The sequence below is a fragment of the Aedes aegypti genome, chromosome 3 (assembly GCF_002204515.2).
Source record: "Aedes aegypti strain LVP_AGWG chromosome 3, AaegL5.0 Primary Assembly, whole genome shotgun sequence".
Taxonomy (NCBI): Eukaryota; Metazoa; Arthropoda; class Insecta; order Diptera; family Culicidae; genus Aedes; species Aedes aegypti.
In genome coordinates this window covers 157021272-157046430 of record NC_035109.1, presented here as the reverse complement: position 1 = coordinate 157046430, position 25159 = coordinate 157021272, and the positions used below count along the sequence as shown (strand labels likewise).

The 25159-nt window shown below is 36.1% G+C and overlaps 2 protein-coding genes and 1 long non-coding RNA gene across 8 annotated transcripts in view; 1 reads left to right on the top strand and 2 right to left on the bottom strand.

Moving 5' to 3' along the window:
- The window catches only part of LOC5573046 (erythroid transcription factor), a 79289-nt gene extending 72651 nt beyond the window's left edge, over nt 1–6638 (bottom strand). The window contains exon 1 of the mRNA XM_021852911.1: nt 6524–6638. The gene's annotated coding sequence lies outside the window, so the exon portion shown is untranslated. The remainder of the gene's footprint in view (nt 1–6523) is intronic.
- A 134-nt stretch (nt 6639–6772) lies between these two features.
- On the top strand, nt 6773–23254 carry LOC110679018. Its single transcript, XR_002502139.1, has 2 exons — nt 6773–7033; nt 22472–23254. It is a non-coding gene; the product is annotated as an uncharacterized LOC110679018 (long non-coding RNA).
- Nucleotides 21716–25159, bottom strand: part of LOC5573053 (box A-binding factor) — a 143259-nt gene continuing 139815 nt past the window's right edge. For all 6 annotated transcript variants that reach the window (XM_001654325.2, XM_001654324.2, XM_021852902.1 and 3 more), the window contains exon 8: nt 21716–23205. In XM_001654325.2, coding sequence (XP_001654375.1) covers nt 22484–23205 — 722 coding nt within the window. In that variant the 3' untranslated portion in view covers nt 21716–22483. The remainder of the gene's footprint in view (nt 23206–25159) is intronic.

Here is a 25159-nt window from a genome sequence, read left to right as displayed (position 1 = left end):
AAGTTTTCTCATTCATTTCGTATGGGACAGTTTTATTGAGTTTTCTTGAATTTCATATGGAAGGAAAACAATCATTAAAGTAGAAAAATTCCAATTTTAACCAGCAAAACGTTTTGAAACTTTCAGGGTGTGTAAGTTTTGTTGAGATATTCATCTTCGTCGGAATGAATTTGAGGCACATAACGCTTCGATTAAAATCGAAATTTTGACACCGTGATACAAACTTGGGGGTACTTCACGAGTTTCATCAAAATTATGAATATTTCCGAAAGTGCTGAACTTGTGGTCAAGCATGGGATACATTCACTCAGTTATTGCATTTCCCTCACTCGCTTCCAAGCACAGTCGTGAACGCGACTGCCGGGAGGGGGGCTTCACGAATTTGTGACGATATTTGACGAGGCTGAGGGAGATCTCCTTGCTAGTGGACGTAGCATTTTGAATCAAGCCGGTAAAAAGCACTTTTTTGTATGACTTATAAATTTGGGTTATAAAATGATGATTCAGCTTCAAGACATTCATATGACAAGATTGCAAAAATTCTAAGAAATTTTGGATTTCCTTGATAAATGCAATCAAATAGATTGTTTTAAGTAAATGAAAACCCGAACTTAATTCGACTAGAATTTGTATCCTTTGGCAGATATGCGTATTTCGACCTCAACTATAAGGCCGTCTTCAGTGTCGTGTACTTGACTGGACTTTCGTTTTTTTTTTTAATAATTATGTGAATATTATATAATTAAAAATCAATGCTTGAACGACTTGGAGAACATTCCCAAGCAGCCAAAGGTTCTGATATGACTTAACAATCGAACTCAGAAGTTCAAATTTAGTGCAGATCTAGTTCCATAGAGCTTTATTGCTGATTAATAATATTGCATGTATGTCAACGGTACTCGATGCTCAAAGAAGTACCAATTATAATTCAAATAAATTTCTAACTGAACTTGAATCGAACCTCCAACACAAAGTTCGTTTAAAGTACAAACCGAACTTGATGTGAACTTTTTTGTAACTTGAGAGAAAATAGCTCAAACTTGTTGATAAATCTATTAAAAACCATCGTTAGTCTTCTAATCTATTGTCGGTAATTGAATTAAAGCACATCACAATAAATTTACCATTTTGATCGCAGCAAGCCATGCGCGCGGGCGGCTGCGTTTTGAGTTATGTGTCACGTTTACCTCGTCCGCGTTCTTTCGCTTTTTTTTTCATTTCGCTGTTGAAAATTAGATTTGGCGGATGGTGCTACGCCACGTGCAAATGATCTGTGGGAACATGTTTTTCAAAGTGATAGATAGATTTTTTATCGGAGATTAAAACCGAAGATGTTTTGTGAAGTTTTATTTGCGTTTTGCTCGAGAGTGCTCTGTGATGGCACCATCAATTGAATTCGTTTCGCGTGACTCGTTTTTTATCCCACGTGTGTGTTGATTCAAAAATTGAATTTGATTCGTAAATGCTCCGTTCGGGATGGATTAGGAATTGCAGTGCGTGCATTTTGATGGGCAGTGCTAAGTTACGGCTCAAGCTATTGTTCATTATTAGAGAAGCGATAGACTGCGGAAGATTTTCGAAAATGGAATTTGGTGAGTTTGTTCTGATCAGCAGCGCATAATCACAATGCGTAAATACTAACCATTTGTCGGCCAGAACGTCTACCGAACGTATCCTTTGGCACTACCCTTTCCATCAACATTCCACAACATCCCGTAACATCTATGAGAGGTCGTAGAGTTCTCTGCATCTTACTTAAGTAGGTGTTCAACTTGGTGTTCAATCAATCATCCTTTCCCATTTCCCAGCTTTCGCAAGGACGTGGCCAGGACAGCTCTCGGTTATTGGAGGATGCGTCAATCTTGTCTAAGAGTTAGAGGTTAGTCCCAAATCTCTGACTTTGGTAACGAACGGGAGGGAGGCTGCCCTCATACAATTGTCTAGGACTGTACCACCTACGAACTTATGCGAAATGCTTGATGCTAATGCTAATGCTAATCACAATAACTCTACCATTTTATGACTTGGCCGTAACTGTCTTTGAAAAACACTGGATCCACTTTATATAACAGCCGTACACCAAGGAAATTCAACACCTTCATTAATATCCACCTTCCAATATAAACAATAAATAAGTAGCTCTGTTGAAAACTATTTAGTGTCCATTTATAATTTTTCACTGCGACTAGCTTTATTTTTTAATTAAAAATTAATGAAATTTATAGCACCTCTGGGAATCAAAACAAACTGAGTAATGTCAAATTGTGAAGTTCACAAACAGTTCCACGTGAACTTTTTCAAACTTTCAAGTTCTGTTTAGGGTATAAGTGAACTCTTAATAGTACTTCAAGTTCAGAATAAATTCCAAAGGGGAAAAGATAAAGCCTAGATCCATGAAATCAGCATTTAGAGTAAAATAATGTGTCATTTCGCTACGCGTACATGCAGCAGTGGTATGCACTCTGGTTTCAACGCAAGGAACTCGAGTACGATCCTGCCCTCGTCGCTCTTCCCCGCAGGAGCAAGCAACCAGGTCGAAGGATCAAACACTACTCGTAAGTATCAACACAAGAATATAAATTAAAAACAATATATATATATATGTATATATATAAATATATATATGTATATATAATAATATATATTGCTGCTTAGAAAGCTCTTCATTGACTTTCAAACAGCTGATTAAGCCAAAGTATGCCATTTTATCCATACTTTTGGTCGCTGGGGATAGCACCTTTTTGATATTACTGAAGTTTGAGTACGTGCTTCAAAATTGTTGTACCATGAGTGAAAGTTATTTGCACTTACTATTCTATTTTTGACTAAACGTCGTAAAAACCTCTGCCATGAAAATCTCAAGATGATTTTGGGCCTATTCATAAATTTTATAACGCTGAAGAGTGTGGGTGGGTGTTCTTGTGATGTTACAGCTCATACAAAATTTGTGGAATTCCCATACAAAAAGCGCTACAGTAAGGTGGGTGGGTGCCCAAAATGGCCATTTTTGGCGTTATGACATTTGTTACTCCAAAATATGAAAAGATGACGCTTCCTGTTAGTTAAAATCATTTCAAATTATTGGTTTAAATGAAAATTAACAACGATTTTTTACAATGTTTCCATTTTTTTTCTCTCTGAAACCTTGTGGATGCTTGAAATTTTCTGTCAATTTAACGACATATTTTTTTTAAAGCTCTTTACATCTACGAAGATGTGCAATCACGGGTATCGCAAGAATAATGGTTTAAAATGATTATGCCAATAGATAAAAGTTCAATAATCGATTTATAATTACTTAGTTCTTGGGTTGAAAAATTGAATTATAGACGTAAAAGAATATTTTCAGCGGCATTTCTCTCGTTAGCCCCTAGCAAACTTTTTTTGTGCGGAACAGCATTCTTGATTCAAATGTTTATTTTTAAGTATCGAGAAAGTAGCACATAATGATAGTATCTGATGACTTTATTTTATATTAGTAATTTGAACATTAAAATGCATTCGAAATTCAACACCAATATCGGATATTGTCCATTTTTTGTAAATTTGGCTATAGTGTGACCTCTTTTGTAATGCTTATTTATTGACAATGTAAATTAAATCGTTATTTTGACTTCTTATGGATATTTCGATACCGATGTTCAGCTATGATTTTATTAAATACATATTCAGCTCTTAATAATTTTTATGTTACCCATTTGGAAATAGCTGAAGTGCGAAACAAGTAAAACATTAGTTTTCCTTCTAAATATCCCTTTACACATAAAGCCAAACAGTGACTCATGTTTGTATTTGAAGAACATCTTTTCAGATCCCTGTAAAGCAAAATTTTTATCCAGCGGTCATTACCATAATTAAACAATATTTAAACATGCATTTTTTGTGACTCTGAATTGTTAGTTGGGTTAAAAAAAATAATATGGGATCATGTGTTTATAAATAGCCAGCGCATACAGAACGGTTTTTTAAGATGTGTGATTAGCAGAGCCTATAAGGCCAGTTATATAACTATGGTGAAACCACCAGAAAATAACCAGTCCAAACAAACTACACTAAACTAAGCTAAAGGACCACTCTGGTCAAGCTCTGAAAATGTAAGTATAATTTTCTTTAACTTAAAGCAAAATAAACATGAGTTTAATGCAAAAAAAAAATATGTGTGAATCATACCCGTGAATGACGCTCATCGGCCTCATCATCAGGGAAAATGTTCAATGCTTCAATCAAAGATGTACCAAAGGATTCCGCAATGGAATGGTATAGCTCCACTAAAGCTATATGGACCTATCGCCAATACCAAAAGTGTCCAAACCAACTGCCGAAGTGAATCGAAAGTGCAAAGAATAGGATCCGGTTCCCTATTTTGTTTGGGACAGTTTTAGCTGCAAAATTGGGTTAAATTAAATGAATTAAATGTGCAAAACAACCCTTAAAGTTGAAGAAACCCATTTGTATTTTCAATAGAACATTCCTCTCTTAATTTATGATCGCACCCTAAAAGCCATTGCACTATAGTTCAGAAAGCAGTTTAACGCGGAAAGATGCATTTGAGCATTATAATGAAATAGTAGAAGAAAACGGTCTTCTACAAAGTTGTTTGTATTATTTCAGATTTATCGTCAAAGTAGTCTATGAACTATTATAAGAACTCAAGAACTCAGAGCTATTCACAATCAAAGAAGGCACAACTAGAACTCCGAAACAGAAAGAGATAGAGAGTTTTTCACCAAATTACGCTTTTATTCAAAATTCCGAGAAGTGTTTCGTAGACAACTTTGATGATATATTTGAATTGAATACGCTAGAGCCAGAAAACAAGTTTTGGACCACCCTATGGCACCATAATAGCTCAAAATTGGAAAATTTAAGATATACAAAAAAAACTTTTCAGGTAAAGTTGCTTTGAATTGAATGATCTGCATTTTTGCTGAGGCATGTATACTATAATTTCTACAAAAAAGAAAGTTAGTTACACCATTTCTATGAAATTGTGGACACTCTGATTTTCAGTAACACCAAACAAATGGCCTAACTAATACAAACAACTTTGTAGAAGGGGACTGTCCATTAATTACGTAAAACAATTTTCGAAAACCAACAACTTTTTTTTAATTACAATTAAAATTTGAGAATAAAATCAAAATTGAAGAAGTGTGATCACCATAAAGCTTAATTCATGATTTTCGTAGGAATTATATGGTAGATTCAAGCGCTACAATTTTATTTCAAACAGTGCTCTGAGATCTAAAAAGGCAGAAACCCCCTGTCCTAGAGCTTAAATGAGATTCAAACTGCTTTCGAAACTTTTAGAAAAAAAAAAAACTAAGAAAGAGTAAACGAATCAAATCAAATAAGAAATGTACATTTTCTCAACACCAATGAACATCCTTGTTTGGCAATGCTTTCGAAAAGTGCGCTTCTCTTAGTCCCGATATAGTAGTTTACGCAACAAATTTCAGAATGATGAATATGACGAGTGCTGTAAAAACCGAGTTCGGCAACGAGTTGCGTTCAACTGTTTTTTTTTTTGTAAGTTCCGGGAAGGACTTGAGGGCATCAGAAATCATATCGGGATGCATTCCCCATTATTTAAAAATTTCTGTAAATGGCTGTGCAATGATTCATTGCAGAACTCAAAACAATTGCGTAATGAAAAAGCGGTGGGTAATAGTCATTACGCAACTGATTTCAGTCAATTGAGTGCAGGAAAGAAGGCCGTTTCATGACAGATTGGCGTAATGAAAAACAGCCTATTACGATGAGATATTGCAAAAAAGACATTTCAATTGGCAAGCCTTTATATTCTCATCTAGAAAGTGATCCCTTAGTAATTTCATTTTAAGTGTGAGACGATTGTTAATGTGAGTTTATTTGCATTCTGACGAATGGCTCTATGGTATTCAATTTCTTGGGAAATCCCTAATATTCCTCACCTTTCATTTTTATGAATGGATTCATTGTAGTAAAAAACCTAGTTCCACTCCAAGTTGCAGAGCGCATATGCCTTACCTGCCTAGCCGTTAAGGGTCGCTTCTGCTTGAATTCGAAGTATGCGTGATTTAAGTTATCAGTTGTAGGAACAGCCCCTTCTTACTCCTCGTGGCCGTTTCTATTTTGCTTCCTTGTGACTATATTCCGAGATATAGACAATCAGTGTGATTATATATAGATAAATGAGGCATTTTATCTCCCCGGGTTTTCACCTTAACAAACAGATAAAGATGGCTGGCCGCCACGATTTAGTTACTGTAAATAACATTATCAAACTTATTATCTTATAATATTATCGTAGATATTCATTACAATATTTCCAGTCTTCCTTTTTTGCCCGTACCGGTGAAATTCATTTTCAATTTCAGCAGATATGGCCAGTCGTAGAACGGAACGGGACGCGATTAGAAGTTACTCAACGGTTGCTGGCAGTGAAACTACTTTAAACTGTGACAATGTATGAAATGAATCATCCTCCATTCAGGTGTGTCGAATGTGATTGATCGAACCGCGAACAAAGTGATAGACTTACCGTGAGTTTTAACGGCGTTCGCAGCTCCTTATTAGATCACGTGGGTCACTCTACGAAAATCGGATTTAGTGTTTTAGTGTTTTTCTGAATAACAATGTAATCCACACCAAACTCATCAATTATAACTCGGATTATAAAAAAATCCAAGCTTAATCTGATTCAGAAAAATAATTATATATGATAAGTTTCTTCACAAATATAAAAAAAAATCTACCCTACTTCGGGCTTGATAAAACGCGGAACCACGAAAAGTAAAAATTCAAGTACGTGTGTTATCTATATCACGCCCAATCTTCAACTGTTGTGATAGCGTTACGTGGCTGTGAACTGATAAAAAAGGAGTTTACTCAGTTACTCAAACATCGTCTCACTCATACTAGCCCATCATTCTGCCGGATAGGGAGACGATGATTCTACTGGAAAACGCCGGAATCAGATACACTTATAAACATAATGGGTACCGAGCGCATCTCCGCCAACGGAATTGTGGCAGAGCTTTCGTAATTTGAGGTGAGTTGGCACTGGAAATACTGAAAAACAAACTATGGTTTGAAATCCTCACCAGCACTGGGTAATGATGGAATGTTTACGGATCACAGTACGGATTGTAATTAGTCTGCAAACATTTTATTGGTCAAATAGATTGCAGCGTGTTCTGCGGTGATTTTCCGCTGTTTTCTTGCTCAAAGCTACATCACGCCGCAAAGCAATTAACCTTCTCCAACCGCAGGTTCTTTTGGAAATACCTATACGACTTTTGTAGAAGTTGTAGCTGGCAGCAAGAATTCGTAGTAAAATCGTTTCTCACATTGATGCGTTTTTCTTAAAATTCTTTGATATACACTCAGAAACACGGGTATTGCTAAATTTTAGTAATTTATGACTATTTTCTATCTGCCTCTCTTTTATTGTGCAGCGAATTTCATACCTATTTGTCAATTCACCTGGGTTGAAGCATCGCTAAGTTTCAACCCAGTCGAAATGACAGTAGGTGTAAAAATTCACGGCAGAATGAAAGAGAGGCAGATAGAAAATTAGCATTAGCATTAAGAGCCAGTTCGCGAGAGCCGCAACCCCTTCTTGTATTGATGTTCTTCGATCAGGCTGAAATTTTCAGGGATTGTTTTTCTATATAAAAGATGATGTTTTGCAAAATATTAGATTTTTATATTAGGGGGAAGTGGGACAAAATGACCCCCAATGTTTTCATGTCACTAAACATGCAAAATCACAAAAAATGATATAACTATAGTAAAACTGCACAGATTACGTTGAAATTTGTCTTGATTTCTCTACTTTATATAAACTTTGAGATTAGCATGGTATATGAATTTTAAAAGTACTTCAAATCGAAAAAAATGAGTTTTTCATAAAAAAATAGTGATTTTCAAATCGGTTTTTTTCTTACCAACCGAACTAGGTCAAAAAACTAAATATGACGTTTTGTAGGGTAACTTATGGGCTTTCATTTGAGGTGTAATTCAAATATGCCGTTTCAAAAAATTTCGAAAAAAAATTTTTTTTCGGGGTAGTGTTTGAACTTGAGCCATTTTGCGAGTCACCGAAACCGCCTTGTCTAGAGAGGTTGTATTGATGTTCTCCGATCGAGCTGAAATGTACAGGAGTTGTTTTCCTATATAAAAGAATGTTTTCCTCAAAATTTCAGATTTTTATATTAGGGAGAAGTGGTACAAAATGACCACTAATGATTTAAAATACAAAACCATACAAAATCAATTAAAGTGCTATAATAGCAATAGAAAAAATGCACGAATTTTCATGAAATTTGGCATGTTTACCTAACGTTACATGAACTTCAAAATAAACATGGTATTTGGATTAGAAAAATGTTTCAAATTGATAAAAAATCTGTTTAATTTTTTTTTAACAATATTAGTTTTTTTTTTCAAATCGACTTATATTTTTGTCAACCGAACTAGGTCAAAAAACTAAATATGAAGTTTTGTAGGGAAACTCAGGAGCTTTCATTCGCAGTGTACCGTACTGCCGTGAATCGCAAGTCAGTCCCATCTACATTTTCGTCAAAATTGAGTTGAGTTCAGTTTTCAATATATCTTCTAATGCTCTTTCAGCTTCCCTAATGAGATAATAAGATTTGTTCGGAAATAGTAGGAAAAAACAGGCAAGTCAAATTGTCCCATAATGAAAAGTAATCGCATAGCAGTCCCACTACAGATTTCCGCTTCGTGTAACGCAAAAATGAACCGTAATTTGACCATCATTATATTTTTCTCAAAAATATATAGTAGTGAAAAGCAAATTGTGAAAGTTTCATAAGGATTTGAACATGTTCCAATCCTCTGTAATTTTTTTAAATATTCGTATGGAAAACGAGTTAAAAAACTTCACACCCCGTTTTCTCAATGCCTACTTTTTACAGATGGGACTGACTTGCGATTCACGGCAGCGTAGTGAATCGAAATTTGGACGGTACCTATACCCGGACACTCAGATAATATTTACCAATAAAATGCTAAATTGAAAACATTTATACAATTATATTGAATGAAAAAATAGCTGTTTTTGTAGTTATTACGACGTGTTGGCCTTTCGGAGGTCTGTTCAACAAACTCATCAATGTCCCCGATGAGATCAGCTCAAAGGTATAAATTTATTGGTTAGAGATAATCGTATAGCATATTTTTATTACTTACATTTGGTCTCTTACTAGGCAAACAAATTCAAATTTTTAAATTTAATATAAGATAATTCAGGGCTCTATCTGTAATTATTTAGTTTTAATAAGCATATAGTAATCATATATAAATAATAATTCACTTAATAAACGATTTTGCATTCACATCGATCAATCAACAATGAGAAGGTATTTTTTCAATTCTCATTACCCCACTTGACATTTCCCCCACTCATTCGCATGGATGGTATCTACGCGTTCGAGGAGGGCTTAGATGGAGGCAATCGTCGCAGCAGTAGTGATTGTAACATAAAGTTATAGTTTAAAAGTTTAGTGACACCATATTGAAAAAAAAAATGCTGTAAATATAGTTTAAAATAGTAAAAAGAGGCTGTCCGGAATTGGAGCCCAATGTTTTTGAATCCGGACATTGTATTGGAATTGTATGTTTCGATGCCATAAGTACACAATTTTCAAATAAAACTGGAATAATACTTTGAACATCATCAACACATGAGTAATATGTAATAAGAACAATACTGTGCGTCGTGCATTGAACCAATCAGTGATGATGGCAGTTTAAACCACCAACATGTCTGTCCAAACAACTAAATCACAAACATTGCTTACACAATATGTGTTCATTACTATTCAAAAAGAAACCCATTTGGCACTTTTTATAAGGGAAAAGTGGGTCAAAATGACCCCCAATATTTTTGTGTCGAAAAACACACAAAATCACAAGATTTACAGTAACGTTCAAACGGATTGTACTGAAAAATATGTTTTTTTTTTGTAAAAACACACATTTTTCCGTGGAAAAATGCAATTTTTAACAATCTTCGTCTCTCTTTTACTCATTCGAGAAATTTGCAAACATCAAGGCTAGTAAAAGTCAAAATTCCATTCAAGATATAAACAGTACAGTGTCTCATAGCAGCCATATGTGCAGTCAGTCTAAACTAAGCTAAACTCAATTATTTACAAATTGATCTCTAGCAAACATACCATCATACCCAATACATGCGACCCTCCTAATCAAACCCATCAAACATTATCCAAATTAAAAAAAAATGCGGTAGTTGATTCACATCCAAACAGCGTGAGAAGAAACAACGCTTACTACTGAACCGCCGAAGCTGCTAACGAAAACATTGGTGCAATGACTTATTGTTATCCACATCATCACTTTTGCATCACTGGCGTTACGTCCCAACTGGGACAAAAACTGCTTCTCAGCTGTTCTTATGAGCACTTCCAAAGTTATTAACTGAGAGCTTTCTATGCCAATGACCATTTTTGCATATGTATATCGTGTGGCAGGTACGTAGATAAAAATTTCTAACCCGAAAAGATCCTCGACCGGTGGGATTCGAACCCACGACTCTCAGCTTGGTCTTGCTGAATAGCTGCGCGTTTACCGCTACGGCTATCTGGGCCCCTACTCTCGCTCTTATAGCAGTTTAATTAATTTTGTATTATTTTACATATTAAATCATTAGTGGTTATTTTGCACCACTTCTCCCCAATATAAAAATCTGAAATTTTGCGAAATATCTTCATTTATATAGGAAAACAACTCCTGTACATTTCAGCTCGATCGGAGAACATCAATACAACTTCTCTAGACAAGGCGGTTGCGGTGACTCGCAAAATGGCTCAAGTTCAAAAACGACCCCGAAAAAAATTTTTTTTTTGAAAATTTTTGAAACGGCATATCTGGATTAGACCTTAAATGAAAGCCCATGAGTTACCCTACAAAACGTCATATTTAGTTTTTAGACCTAGTTCGGTTGGTAAGAAAAAAATCGATTTGAAAATCGCTAAATTTTGTATGAAAAACTCATTTTTCTCGATTTGAAGTACTTTCAAAATCCATATACTATGCCAACCTCAAAGTTTATATAACGTAGAGTATTCATGCCAAATTTCAACATAATCCGTGCAGTTTTACTATAGTTATATCAATTTTTGTGATTTTGCATGTTTAGTGACATGAAATCATTGGGGGTCATTTTGTCCCACTTCCCCCTAATATAAAAGTCTAATATTTTGCAAAACATCATCTTTTATATAAAAGAACAATCCCTGAAAATTTCAGCCTGATCGGAGAACATCAATACAACTTCCCTTGGAAAGGGGGTTGCGGTTCTCGCGAACTGGCTCTTAAGCAATTCGCACAAATTCGTAGGTTATACAGACCTAAACCATTGTATGAGGGTTGCCTCTTCCCCGTCCGTTACCAAAGTCAAAGATTTGGGACTAACCAGTGAATCAAATTGTCATCAAAGGAGATGAAAGACAAACAACAAAACAAATCGCTCACAACCCGTTGATCCATACTTTTGCGGATTGGGATACAATCAGAAGCAAAATTGTCATGACAATCACAGGGCACAACATTGGTGCAACCTTTTCAACTCGCGATTAATCAGTTATTTTGAACACAAAACCAAATTTGTTTATGCATGCTGTTCGATATTGTGCCAATGTTTACCAATACAGAGAAAGTTCTCGAAAATTGCAATGCGAAGCCCAGAAAATCACTGCGCATGTAGTGATCGATCTTTGTCATATTCTGTTCAAGTGATGATAAACTGATGTTGCGAAATAACATTGTTGCAACAAGAATAGTAGATGACAATGTCTTTGTTGCTGCGTGTAGGGTGACAATTTATTCACTGGGACTAACCCTTGATTCTTAGACAAGATTAACGCATCCTCCAACAGTTGAGAGCTGTTTTGGCCACGTCCTTTCGAATGTTGAAGAATGGGAAGGAATGAGTAATTGAACACCTACTTAAGAAAGATGCAGAGAACTCTACGACCTTCCATAGATGTTACGGGATATTGTGGAATATAAGGCTCCCCCAGATCTAAGCGACTTTTTACGGCGACAGCGACAAAAAACCGTCGCGATTTCGCTGCATGCACTGTTTGATGAGTGCATCTAAGCCCGAGCGACGTGATTTAGCAGCGATTCACGTCGTGTCAGTCAAGATGGTTTCATAGACGCTCACTCTGAAAGAGAGTCAGATAGAAAATAGTCATTGAGGTGATTATAAAACAAAGCCAAACTTTGAATTTTCAAGAGCACAAGACTGGAGAATCTGTCAACAGTTCGCGTTGAAGATCAATCAAACTACTTGCTTGCTGGTGGTGACCAATGGGATACATTTTCAACGCGGAATACTGTTTGGTTCTCATGTCTTGTGCACTTGAAAATTTGAGACGTGGCTTCGTTCTATAATCACCTTAATGCATAAACTTTAATAATTCCAGACTATTTTATTTCTGAGTGTAGATGCCACATTATGACCCGTTCCGAAAACAATTTGTGATTTAAAATTTGCTTCCTTACAGAGGCAAAAAAGCAGAGTCCCTTTCACCAAACTTAATCCAGTGACTCCGGTCACAGGAGCATTGTACAAATATACTGACAAAAAATATTGAAATAAGTTCAGGATTCGCTGAGCGGTGAGAGTTTTATTTTTTGTTCCACCCAGGCCTGTACGTGTTAAAAGGTTAACTCCTAAATTTAAAAAAAATGGTAAAATTTCTTATTGAAACCTCGAGAATTGTTAGGAAACATTTCAGCAGGAACCGCTGTTGGAATTTTTACGATGTAATGCCTGGAGTAACTCTTAGAAAAATCTGAGAAGGAATGCTCGCAAGAATTTTCAGGGAAAATTCCTTTTAATTATCCGTAGTCTTTATACCAACCTTCGAAGAACTGGAGGGCATTCCTGGAGATAATTCTAAGATAGTTTAAAAAAATACTTTGGGGAAATTACTGGAAGAATCTTTAAAGACATTTTAAGATAAATTCTAGAAGGAAAGCTTGACATTTTTTTAAACAAATTTCTTGGTGAATGCATACTCAGGATAACACTTTTAGGTGTTCATGGAAAAAATCCTGAGAATATTCCTTCGACAATATTTGCAATTCTTGGTGAGTTTTCTTAGTAAGATTAGAATAATATAAATTTGGAATTAATTCTGTATAAAGTGTTCCTGAAGTAGCTCTCAGTGGTATCTCTTGACACATTGGTAATAAATTTCAGGCTACATTTCGTCAATAATCTTAAAACGTCCTCGGTTTTTCAATCCTAGTAGTAGTTTATGGAGATATTCGTGACGTAATCTCAAGGAGAAATGTTAAAAGATTATCTTGAGAGATTATCTTATATTTAGGGCTGTTTGGGCACGTCAGGAGTAAATCATCAATGTTAACTTCCTTTTCCCGATCAGCCTAGATAGCCGTGTAGTGCTGGTAGCGGTTGTTTCAATTGGCTAAGAATTAACACTACGGACTGCCTGTTCCGGTGGTAAAAGTCCACCTCACAGGTGACCCCTAATTCATGTGGCTTTAAGCTTACCGTGCCTAAGAATAAATGGTTAGGGGGGTCTAAATAAAACCTAACCGCAAACGGAGCCTGTGGAGTACCAGGGCGCCCTCTACAGTATTATGCCCTTCCTGTGCTACCCGGAGCAATGGTGCAGGTGACCTTGTGTTTCTCCGAGATAATCGGCTGCCCTTCTTCAGTCTCAAGCCTGAGGCTAAATAAGGGTGGGATTATTAATACGTTGTAATTTAGTTTAAATTTTCACCTCTATGGTTTCGCATTATGCGTATTACACAGTGTAGTCTGTGCTTTTCGCCTTTGGCGACTTTTAAGAGATACCGATCTGGTTTTTTTCGCTGCTGGTCTTTTTCATTCTGAGATTGCGAAAAGCTTAATCCTGCCTAGTTTGGGTAGTGGCTACGGTTAGGATAGCTTAGTTAAACCAATCTTCAGCATAGAATATTAGCAACGATCAATCTTTGTAGGCTCATGCAAATGGTACAGTTCAAATGGCAAAAACCTTCCTTTTGTGAACTTTTATATAGGTAACCTTGTGGACCCAGTTTTTGTTACTTTCAGAAACTTGAAATGGCAAACTCGCGTGCCATACCTCGTGCATCGTAAATAGCGCTGACGTTGCTACACTCATTTCTGAGTTAACAACCAGAGATGTATGTGCTGTCACAATTGATATTTCTGTTGGTGACCTCAATAGGAAATACGTCTTTCGTTTTGTGGTGTATTTACCACATGATGAACCATCCCCAATGGATGATTTCAAACGAGTTGTTGTTCACTGCCTATGAAAAGGTCGTCTGCTGATTGTGGGCAGTGATGCTGATATTCATCGCATTACCTGGAGCAGCTCAAATATCAATTTGAGAAGCTCCAGTCTGATGGAATGCTTAAGTAGTTCAAATCTTGGATTACTTATTTCAGGGAATCGCCCAACCTTCATGGTATCCGATAGAGAAGAAGTGTTAGACATAATGCTCTACTTGAACAGAATCAGTCATGAGTTGACGAATTGACATGTATCAGATGATGAATCATTATCTGATCATCGCTACATCTCTATATGAACATATGAATGTAAATTCGCAGACTTTGCATTTGTTATACTCCACAAACTGGGAATTGGTTGTGACCAAATTCTATGAATTCTCTCCGTCCATTGTAAATCCTAGTGATTTGAATGTTTCCACTTCCGGTGAATTGGGACACACTTGTCCTTGCTTCAAGTGAATCCCACAATTGCTTGTCACTTTGTTCCTCACAACTCCCTTCGCGGGACGAGTTGACGTCTGGCTATTTGTAAAGATAGTCAGGCTGCTTTTAAAGTTCTTGCTCCGGCCAACTCAAGGTCTAAGCTCGTTATCGCACATCGAACTCAATTTGAGGAACTGAATTCAGTGAACTCTGTAAAACTTATATGGGTCCTTGCTATTCTTCCATTGCTGGGAATGAATTGGCTTATGAATTAGCTCGCATTATCACCTGATATGTAACTATCCAATCTTCGCGTAATTGCGATTCTAATTACTTGGTTAACACTTATTAAGTGAAACTGATTTCAGAAACCTGAATCTTCAGGACATTCTGTTATTCTTAACCCGCTGTGGTAATGAGCTATAGGCTCTCTTTACGCTCATGCGTTTTGCAGTGTCCTTTTTAGGGCGCTGTTCGAACCCATTGGGGTATGGAGCTACATGCTCTCAATTCGCTTATGCGATTTTCCCTCTTCCAGGGACCCCACTCCTATTTCCTCCCATCTTTCCCTTCCCCTTCCTCTCCCATCGGGTAGATGATGAAATAGGCTCAAATATGGCGATGGCACAAATCTCCCAAATGGCGGGGAACGTGCCTCTGGAGCCGGCCTTCTGATACCTGAGTAATAATTGAAGATATCTTAACCTACCGGATGACGCACAATGTTTTCCGTCAAAAAAAAATAATTTAGGTGCTTTAGATTGTGTTTTTTATTGTTTCTGTTTGGGATGAACCACTACTGCGACCATTTTTCTTTGATCTCTTGTAGAATACCCGTGGCCTCTGTTTAGTCTGTCTGTCGCGGGCCACACGTGATGGCTGTATCTCTTAAGACTGATAATTTCCGCATTTTTTTTTTCTTCGGGATGCTGTTCTACTCCCAAAGTTATCAAGAACACAAAACTAAATTATTACGAGAACAATCCGCTATCAGTAATGAAAATGGTTGAAAAAACCAGGCCTGAGGATCAGTGCATGTCGTTCTACTCCATTACTATTGAGAAATTGAGAAGTAGTCGTTCTTCATACAGTTATCCATCTTCTATTTTGCAAAGAGGCTGTCTTGGTAGTGTTATTCTAACAACACGCCAAGCCATTCCCATAGGGGACGTTAGCCACAAGGAAGAACGTTTTATGTAATACTGTTTCATGCCCTCTTCAACATCTAATCCAATTTCTCTCGTCGTTCCCTTACGGTACATATCCATCTATTATTCATTGCTTTCTTCTCCTTTTTACTTTAAGCGAAATAGACCGATATGCCGGTAAACAAATTAAATGTAATTATCACGGTTGATACCTTTGTATGTAAAATAACAAAACGGCTATCCATACCTTTTGAAGAATATAGTTCGTTACCATTAAACTTTCAAAAGCGCGTCCCTAATTCAGGTTTAGCCACTAAGCAGGTTGAATGATACAGATTTTGACCATCGGCACTCTAGTTCTGATACACTATTATTGCTTCTACTTTTAATGTTCAAATTAATTTTTCTCAATGTGAACAGATTTCATCGAATCAGACATTTTGATTTCTTATATAATTCCAAAAACAAAAGCTTATTTCTGAAGGTAGGACATCTACTATTCTTTTGATTCAGAATGGATCAGGGAGTTAGATTAGATCAAAACGGAAGAATATGATTTATGAAATATTCCAGCCAATAACGCTGATATTACTAACATTTAAAATGCATATGCTAAGGAACATTTAATTGCACAGCATATATCAAAATAAACACGTGTTAAAATAATTCTGTTTTTGAATATATCACTTGTCTACTTGTGGATTCCATGTATTAAATATCAATGCAACGCATTTTGACAGCTTCTCGAACCAACTGTTTATCGTGCGCAGCAACATCGTAAAATTATCAAATGGTTTCAAATTTAATTATTTATTAGTTTTTTCATATTATAGAGACATTTTGTGGACGTACAAGAGCGTTATTGGATCTCGGATTATGACGTCAAAAACTTCCTGTAATCTATTGGTCACAGAATAACGCACCGAAATTAAAATATTTGCGAAGGTTTAACCCCTCTACTAGCAGCTTAAATTGTTACCACAAAAATAATATCCAAATCGTAATAACATTAATGTTTCTCGATTAGCACCATTTTTTCACAAGTTTTCAAAAAACTCTTCTAGTTTTAAAACCTGTGTCGATATTGATCATTGGTCATCTGGATCCGGAGATACCACGCGGGCCAAATAAAAATTTCGAAAACTTAAAAAAAAACATCATATTTAAATTACAATTTAATTTGTCTTGAATAATTGATGGCACGACAATTTGAGACTATTCGTGGACGCTGCTGCAGTGCCGTCGGGGTGAGAGTGCTCAATATTTCACGACTATTGTAAAATAGAGTGACATTTCCAACAGCGTCTTTGATTTCCTATATTTTAAGGGAACACTTCGATTACAAAAATTATCACATGTAACAAAATTGCGACATATTTCGAACGCTTTTGAAACCAATTCTCATCGATCCATTTTGATAAGTTTGGCATTTATATATATGAAGTTTATCTTCATAATAAAGAAAACTAATGATTATCAATAGTTAACCATTCAATATTTAGCAAATGTCAATCCTTACAACAATTCATGTTCGACCATTTTCTCACGCATAAGGCTGATACATATATTGATTTTCTTTTATGTCAACCCCCCAAAAATCCGAAAATCCGAAAATTTTGAAGGGGAGAAAAAAAGAAATTCATCATTTTTTTGACATTAGTTAGGTTTTTTCAATTTACAAAGTAAAAAACAAGTAAAATAAAGATCCAGAGGACGATTAAAAACAGTTAAACAACTATCATTAAAAATAAAAATTCGAAAAAATAACTTTTTTTTCATTTATATTTTTTGTTCCTTATTTTTTTATCCCCCCCCCCCCCCCCCCTTGTACCTTCCAAGTGGTCTCGGACATAAAAGAAATTTAATATTTGCATCAGCCTTATCATATTCCAAAATTTTCAAGTAATTCTAAGCCCAACTCATTATTGACACATTCCCATTCCCCGTTGCTCGACTAGAAAGAGAAGAGCACGAAAGGGAGGAGCATCATCTGCTAATCTAAGGGTTTAAAACATGCTTCCTTCGCCAGATTCGGTTTCATTCCATTTTCGCTTTCGAGCTGGTAAGAACTCCTGCGAACCTGCTTAGCGGGGAGCACCTCGCTGCCAGAAGCCTGCTGAGCTGTTGATCAGCGACTGGTTTGTGAAATCACTCAAGATTTCTGGATTGACCTGCGCTTACAGATTTCGACTCGTGATAAACTCATCATCTCGGTGCAGTCAAGAATCAAGGCCGTTTTTAAGAGACGAATGACCTTCGGGTTAAAGTCCCTCACAAACAACAACAACAACAACAACATCAAGGCCGTTAGTCATCATTACTACTATTATTAGGCAAATCGAGCGTCCGGTTTGTGGTATCGCTCAAGATTTCAAACTAAAACTACGTTTCCAGATTTTGACTTCAGCCGTGTGATCCAATACCTGTTGCTGATGGGTGCCATCCACACCACGAAACATTCAGCTTGTTCGTATTATAAGCAGAGAACTTATTCAAATGTATACACTTGCGTTGAGGATTTTTCGTTTAACTATGGCAATCAACTGATAACATCCTGTAGTGCGATTCATCTATGACAGCATCCGAGCTAACAAAGCCTTTGGCTCTTTTCAGGGCCACCAAATGTGCTTAAAAGAGTTAACAGAATAATATTTCCGACTTTATTTATCACATTAATGAAATAATATTTCTCTAAAACCATAAGATCAAAAAAGCGATGACTGAAGCTTCTTTAATTTGAATAACATAGATTTTACTTCAGCATGCTGAACAAGCCTCAATCACTACTGTTCTTTCCAATGCTACCATCTATTTCATAGGAGGTTATTAATATAATTTCAAAAAAGTTTTCAAAAGAAAGTAAAATCGCAATTTCTAAATCTCTAAAATTCTTGCATCACATTCATTCATTCACATCAAAAATAATACCAGCAATTTCCAAAAACCCATCGGTTGGAGTTTCGCAAAAAATTCTTCCTTATCCTACCGCTGGAAATTTCATAAAAAATCTTGAAATATTTCGACTGTAATTTTGCAAAATGAGTTTTTTTTACTCCTATCGCTACATACTTTTCTCGTTGTTCGGTAATATTTTTTACCGGATATGTACGGTAAATAAATAGAAGTTTCGGTATTACAAACGAGATTTACCGAACACCCGTTAATAAATAAAAAAAAATCAAAACAGTATTTGACTACTTTTACCGAAATTGTCGTTTTATTTACCAAAAAACTGTAAATCGTTTAGATTTGCCGTAGACTGTAATTCTTTACCGTACTTCAGTTCATAGTGCTTCAATGCTTTACCGAACAAATAGTAACTTGAAATTTCAGTAATCGCCATATTTGTTTCGAAACTCTAATCTACACGATCGTTTCGCATACGGTACTGTCTAATATTGTGATTGTGGCACGGTTTTTGAAAAAAAAAAACTAAACAACTACAGCAGGATGATCGCCCGGTATAACCTATCCGTAAATATGATCTTAGAAATTTCATTAAAAAGCTAATTCTTAAGATGAAATGAAATGTTTTTGTTTTAGACAAATTACGTTTTCGGATGACATCGTCGCATCGTCGGTAACCCACGACGGAATCGGTGGTGGTTTTGCTCATAAGTGGGGAACAGCTGCCAAGAAGCCAGGATTGGCATAACTGGGTTGGTTTATTCCTGTAGTGCTATATTTGAGGCGCGCATTCGAGTTGCTGGTGATGTCCTTGATGGTGTTCAACGTCCCACCTTCATCAACAGACAAACATAATAATGCAAACATGTCCAAACGATTAAGAAATGACAACACGAAATATATCAAACCAAACATTTGATATTAATATGGAATTCATAGTTTTTCTATTTTCGATCATCCTGTTCCGACTGTGTGCTGTTACGAACAATGTGTTCGGTAATCTGTTTTACAATTCGCTCGGTAATATTTCACGAGCGTATTGTAATTTTTTGACAGCTGTGTGTTGATTAATACTACAGATTGTTCGGTAATTCTTAACTTTACCGGAAGCATTATCAAGCGCTCAGCGGTTTATATTTCGGTAAAAAAATTACCGGAGTCGGTGATATTTTCTAAGTGTGTATGTTCAAAAGTTATTTAAGCAATTTACATTACATCAGAAATTGCTCAAGCAATTAAATTAATACTTCTCAAAACATCCCAGACAACCGGAATTTACGTAAAATTAAATCACCATTTGCTTTATGCGATGCTTTAATGTGGAATCAAATTCTCAGTTAATGAGTAACCGAAGAACTCTTATCTGACAAAAGAGATTGTGAGAAGCTGACTTTGTCTCAATAGGGGTGTAAATCCAGACAGAAGAAAACGAAAATTCATCATTTCTAACCATGAAAAGAAAAAAATTATACACTAGAATCAAAAACACACTTAACTCAGAATGCCGGTTTCAGCTGTGCAAATTTCGGTTAAATATAGTTTGCTGACATCTTAGTAAAAGTGACGTTTGATGTCATCGGCACCCAAAAGTGCTGTTTTAAGTAAACTTGAATTTTTGCTGACATATCAGTTATAATTAATTTGCTAACCGCTCAGTTGTGCGGTAAAAAAATTAAAATAAGTTGAACTCAACTGAGTGCGTCCTCACTGAACCAATAAGTGTCCTATGGTATATTAAATCCACAAGATCACATAGGACAGTTATGTCCATTACAACATATAATCTTATATACAGTTAACTCTCCCTTACTCGATATTCCGTATCTCGATATCGAGTTAGAGAACCATAGTAAAAGTTGGATGTCATGGCCAACTCGATGATCCCTTGAAACGCAGTTGCACTGCTTTTGTGTTCTGTAACTCAATACCTCCCTAACTCGATGGTCCCTTCAATATCGAGTAAGGGAGAGATGACTGTATCTTTGTTATATCAATTGCCATTTAAAAATTGGGCTACCATCGAGCTTGAGAGAAAAAAAAAACTGACTTTTATCATGATTATATTTGAAAATAATGTACTTCAAGGAACAAAAATATGAAATAGAAAAATATGTTTGGGATTCCTCGGTTGATTTTATTGAGGCATACGTCAAATGAAAGCTAAAACCTATATTTTCAAATGGTGAACGATTAAGCGATTTCTATTTTTGTGTGATAATATTGTTCTACCAGACACGCCGAAGAACGAAGAACATTCAACTCACAAACGTTTAATGTATTTTAAATTTAAAATATTTCCACAGAATTCACAAAAAGTAAAATAAATAAAAAACACAATAATTATGAAATTATAGAAATTATCATCATTACTGCGACGGATTTTATGCCCCCTTAATCAGAAGACGCTTGCTCCCCGTAGGCCAATAGAAATCTCGAAGAATTTCTAGAATAAATCTTTACAGAAATCTCTCGATAACGCCTAATTAAACTGTATAAAGAAAAAAAAACGTATTAATGAAGGTGTTGAAATAATTCGTGAGTTTATGGATAATTTTGGCAACGGGTTTATCCATAGCAAAGATAGAGATGTTTTTTAAGATATTTCTGAAAGAATGAATTATCAAACAACAGAAAATGTCAGAATCATTTTGATAAATCCCTTAAGGAACTCCAAGAACATCCCCAAAATTACTGAAAGAATCTCTAAAAAGATATTTGGCAGATGTTTTGGGAATCATTTTGTAAGGAATTTTAGTGAAAAAAAATTGGAATATTTTTTTTCTGGAAATCTAAACAGAAACAGAGAGCTTTATATAATTTCCCATTGAGTTCCACTAACTATATGACTGATTTTCTGTGGGTATTCCAGAAGAAAATTGGGGTCGTTTACCTTAATATTCTGCAACATGAAAAATCAAACATATGATTTGCGCTTAAAAGGGAGTGCTTTATTTGGCTAGTCTTAAACCTACTTTTTAACAAATAACGGATGTAAAACAAAAATTTGGTATTCTGCTGAATTCGTGATAAAAATAGCGATTCTATCTGTTGAGAGATATACAGCGTAACAGATCAGAAATCACTAACTAAGCCATGGAAAGTATACGAAGTATTGTCGTGAGTTAGAGAGCTTGCTTATGATTACAACAACAACTAGTCCTAATCCTATGATTCATCCACATTCATTTCAAAGGTTTTTTGGTTCATAAACAGAGTCTTTAAACTTATTTACAACAAGCAAACTTTACAAACACATCAGTTCATTTTACTCTAAAGCAGCTGATTAGATGACACACTCGTTCATATGCTATGGTTTTATAACGCAGTTTACAACACATTTTTCCTAACATTAAGTGATTGGTTTTTATAAAAGTGAATAGACTCTCTCGGTCCGCTACTAGCGTACGATAAATTCTGGTTTCTAATTGCAGTCCTTATCTCTTGTTGAAATGCTTCTAAATTCTGGAGCTTTTACGGAAGAAGATAAGCTCCATTTTGATGCAGAGCCCTGCCCTGCCGTCTGGGGATTCACTCTCGAACGAGGGGGTCTTGATGAATCATCATACGTGTTGTGCACGTGATCGTGATTTCCTTCTATTCTGTCAAGTCTTTTCGATTCTTCCTACATTTGGTTTTGAGCATGAGATTCTTAAATTGCATTTTTTTTTCTCTTGTTTTCTAGCTTTGTTGGCGCTTAGCTCGACATGGAAACCACAGTTGGGCGAGTGATGTTGTGCTTGCAGTCTAGACCTTCCGACGATTGGTGGCTCTGATCGTTTTCATCCGAGATTGAGGGACTCCTGCTATGGCTGTGCATTTGCTGAACATGCTGCTGATGTTGTTGCATTTGTTGATGGTGTTGCTGCACAACCTGTTGATGGATAGCCTGGTGGTAGGACGTGTAGGCAACTGACATCGGTTCCATCTTTACGATGGATCCCAACCCGTGCTGATCGACACCGTTCACTTCCGATGCCATCATATCGTAGTACATGCTGTTTGGAGACTCCGGAGGACTGTGGTGGTATTTTGGGCTCATCATCGAACCGTTCGAGGAGTTATTGTTGTTCAAATGGTAACCCATCGGGCTGAGCGATTGGTGACCAGCCATAACGTTGGCATTGGTCAATGGAGCACCTAGCGGAGGCATCATGAAGACACTTTTCTGATGGCCATATTTTCCCATTCCGTTGTTATTATTCATGCTGCTGGTATTGTTGTTAACGATGGTACTCGTGGGTGTTCCGGTGATCGGAGATGGGATCTGTTGGGTATACGAGATTGGCGACAGCTGGTTGTGATGTGACGGAGAAGCCGATTGATGCGTTGGGGACATGTTGCTCCCAACGCTGGATGGCGTCGACGTGGACTGAATGATGCTTGAGTGGCCCACCGATGACTTCAGAGATTTCAATTCTGGAATAAATGAACAGAAACATTGTTTAATTAAATGTTATAAAAACGATTTGTGACTTGTCTAACAATTATTTAATCCACTCCCAGTATCACTTTCTACAGTAGTGTTATTCTTTGTATTTTTGCACTATTTTTTCACTAACTCGAAAAACGCTTCCAGTTTTGGTTTGATTTTGAATATTTTCAGATGCTCCTTGAGGGACCAACATATTTTTTTTTTTCTAATCGCCATTCTGTTTTTAATAAATATACTACATAAAACAAAAATATGGATCATATAATAAACGTTATTATGAAGCTTCTCTTACAAAAAAATCATCAGTTATCTCCAATAAGTACGAAAACTACAAAATTATGCTTCTCGAAGTTAACAAGATCTATGTTTTCCCCATAAACTTTCATTAAGCTTTTGTTTTGAAAAGCGAATAATTAAATATGAGAACAATTTTGTAGCTTGGGATATTTTCATGGCTTAAGGCAACGCATCGATCTCCCAAGGATTTGTTTAAATATCTCCGGAATCAGATGGCCAATGATCAAAACCGACAAGGATGCCGTTTTGATTCATATTATGGACACTTAAGCCCTCATCAAGAAGCATATTAAATAAATCATTCTGTATTATAGAATTATATTCTATATTATAGCATTATAGAATTCCCAAACCATTTTTGAATAATGAGTTAAAATTTTGATTCCGCAAAGTGTAAAATTTAAATTAAATATCTAAAAATATGTGGACTTATCGGGAAGTAGTAGAGTTTCTCTGGCCACTTCTAGAAACTAGATATAACTGCTTCAGGGGCCATTATGTAAGTGAAGACATTTTCAATATTACCGATCATTGTTTACATGGGTGATCAATGTTACCCCATATCAGCTTAATAAAAAATCCCATAAAACATGTTTTTAAACATGCACCAGAAAACAAAATACAATATATAGGTAGCTATACCTCTATTCTCATTTACAGCGGATCTAACTTTCGATGGAATCCACGGCCCAGTTGGTTTTGCTGGCGTAAACTGTTTTCCATCGAAAAAGCATTCGGACGAATAGGATTCGATGGCCAACTAAATCAAATGGGTCATAGATTCGAATGAATAGGATTCGATCGAAAGTTGGATCCGCCGTAAACAAGAAAAGGGGTGCTGGCTTAATGCTCTCTTTCTCACGGTTTTCAAGGGATTGAGGCTTCTTTAGCACGTAAATATGATTACATTTTTCGCGAAAAAATGATGTTGCGCATTTATGATCTTTGAGAAGTATAAACAATAAATAAAAATACCAAAAATATTGAAAATCAGCTCTTTGACGTAAAATTTTGGATCCGATTGGCAAGCCTCGTTGTAAATGTAGCCTATCCTTTACTATTGTACTTATTACAAAAACGTTTACCGGAAAACGACTGCTAATGGGCCCTTTTAAGCTTAGCAAGTGGTGGAATTTTGCTTCGAAACATTTTTATAACGCTGCGGAACTTTTTCTACGGGAGGGACATATTGCCCGGTTTGTTTTGAAACGCCAAGATTTGGACCGTTCACAGAAAACGTCTTGCACTTTTTTTTAAACTTCCTGGCATGAGAAAATTACATGCAGAGCATGACCAACTAAGTAAATAACACTTCGACCGACACCAAAAACTTAGAAGTAATGCATTTGCCACTGCGATAGAGCAGTTTTTCCATAAGGGGGGGGGGGGGGTATTATTCCTGTTTACCCTATATTAAAAGTGCTGAACAAACAATGTTGAATATGATGTGAATTTTTCTAAATTGGTTAAAAAAAATTGAATGCTTTTCAACAGCAACAGCAGTTTAGGTATTGAAACAGTAAGTTAACGTTTGGATAAATCTGACGAGTATAGAATCAAACTCTAGTAACTATGCAGAATTACATTCTAGTAACTACTACATAGTATTCATATGGTTCGGTTTATCTCAAGTTCGTCGAA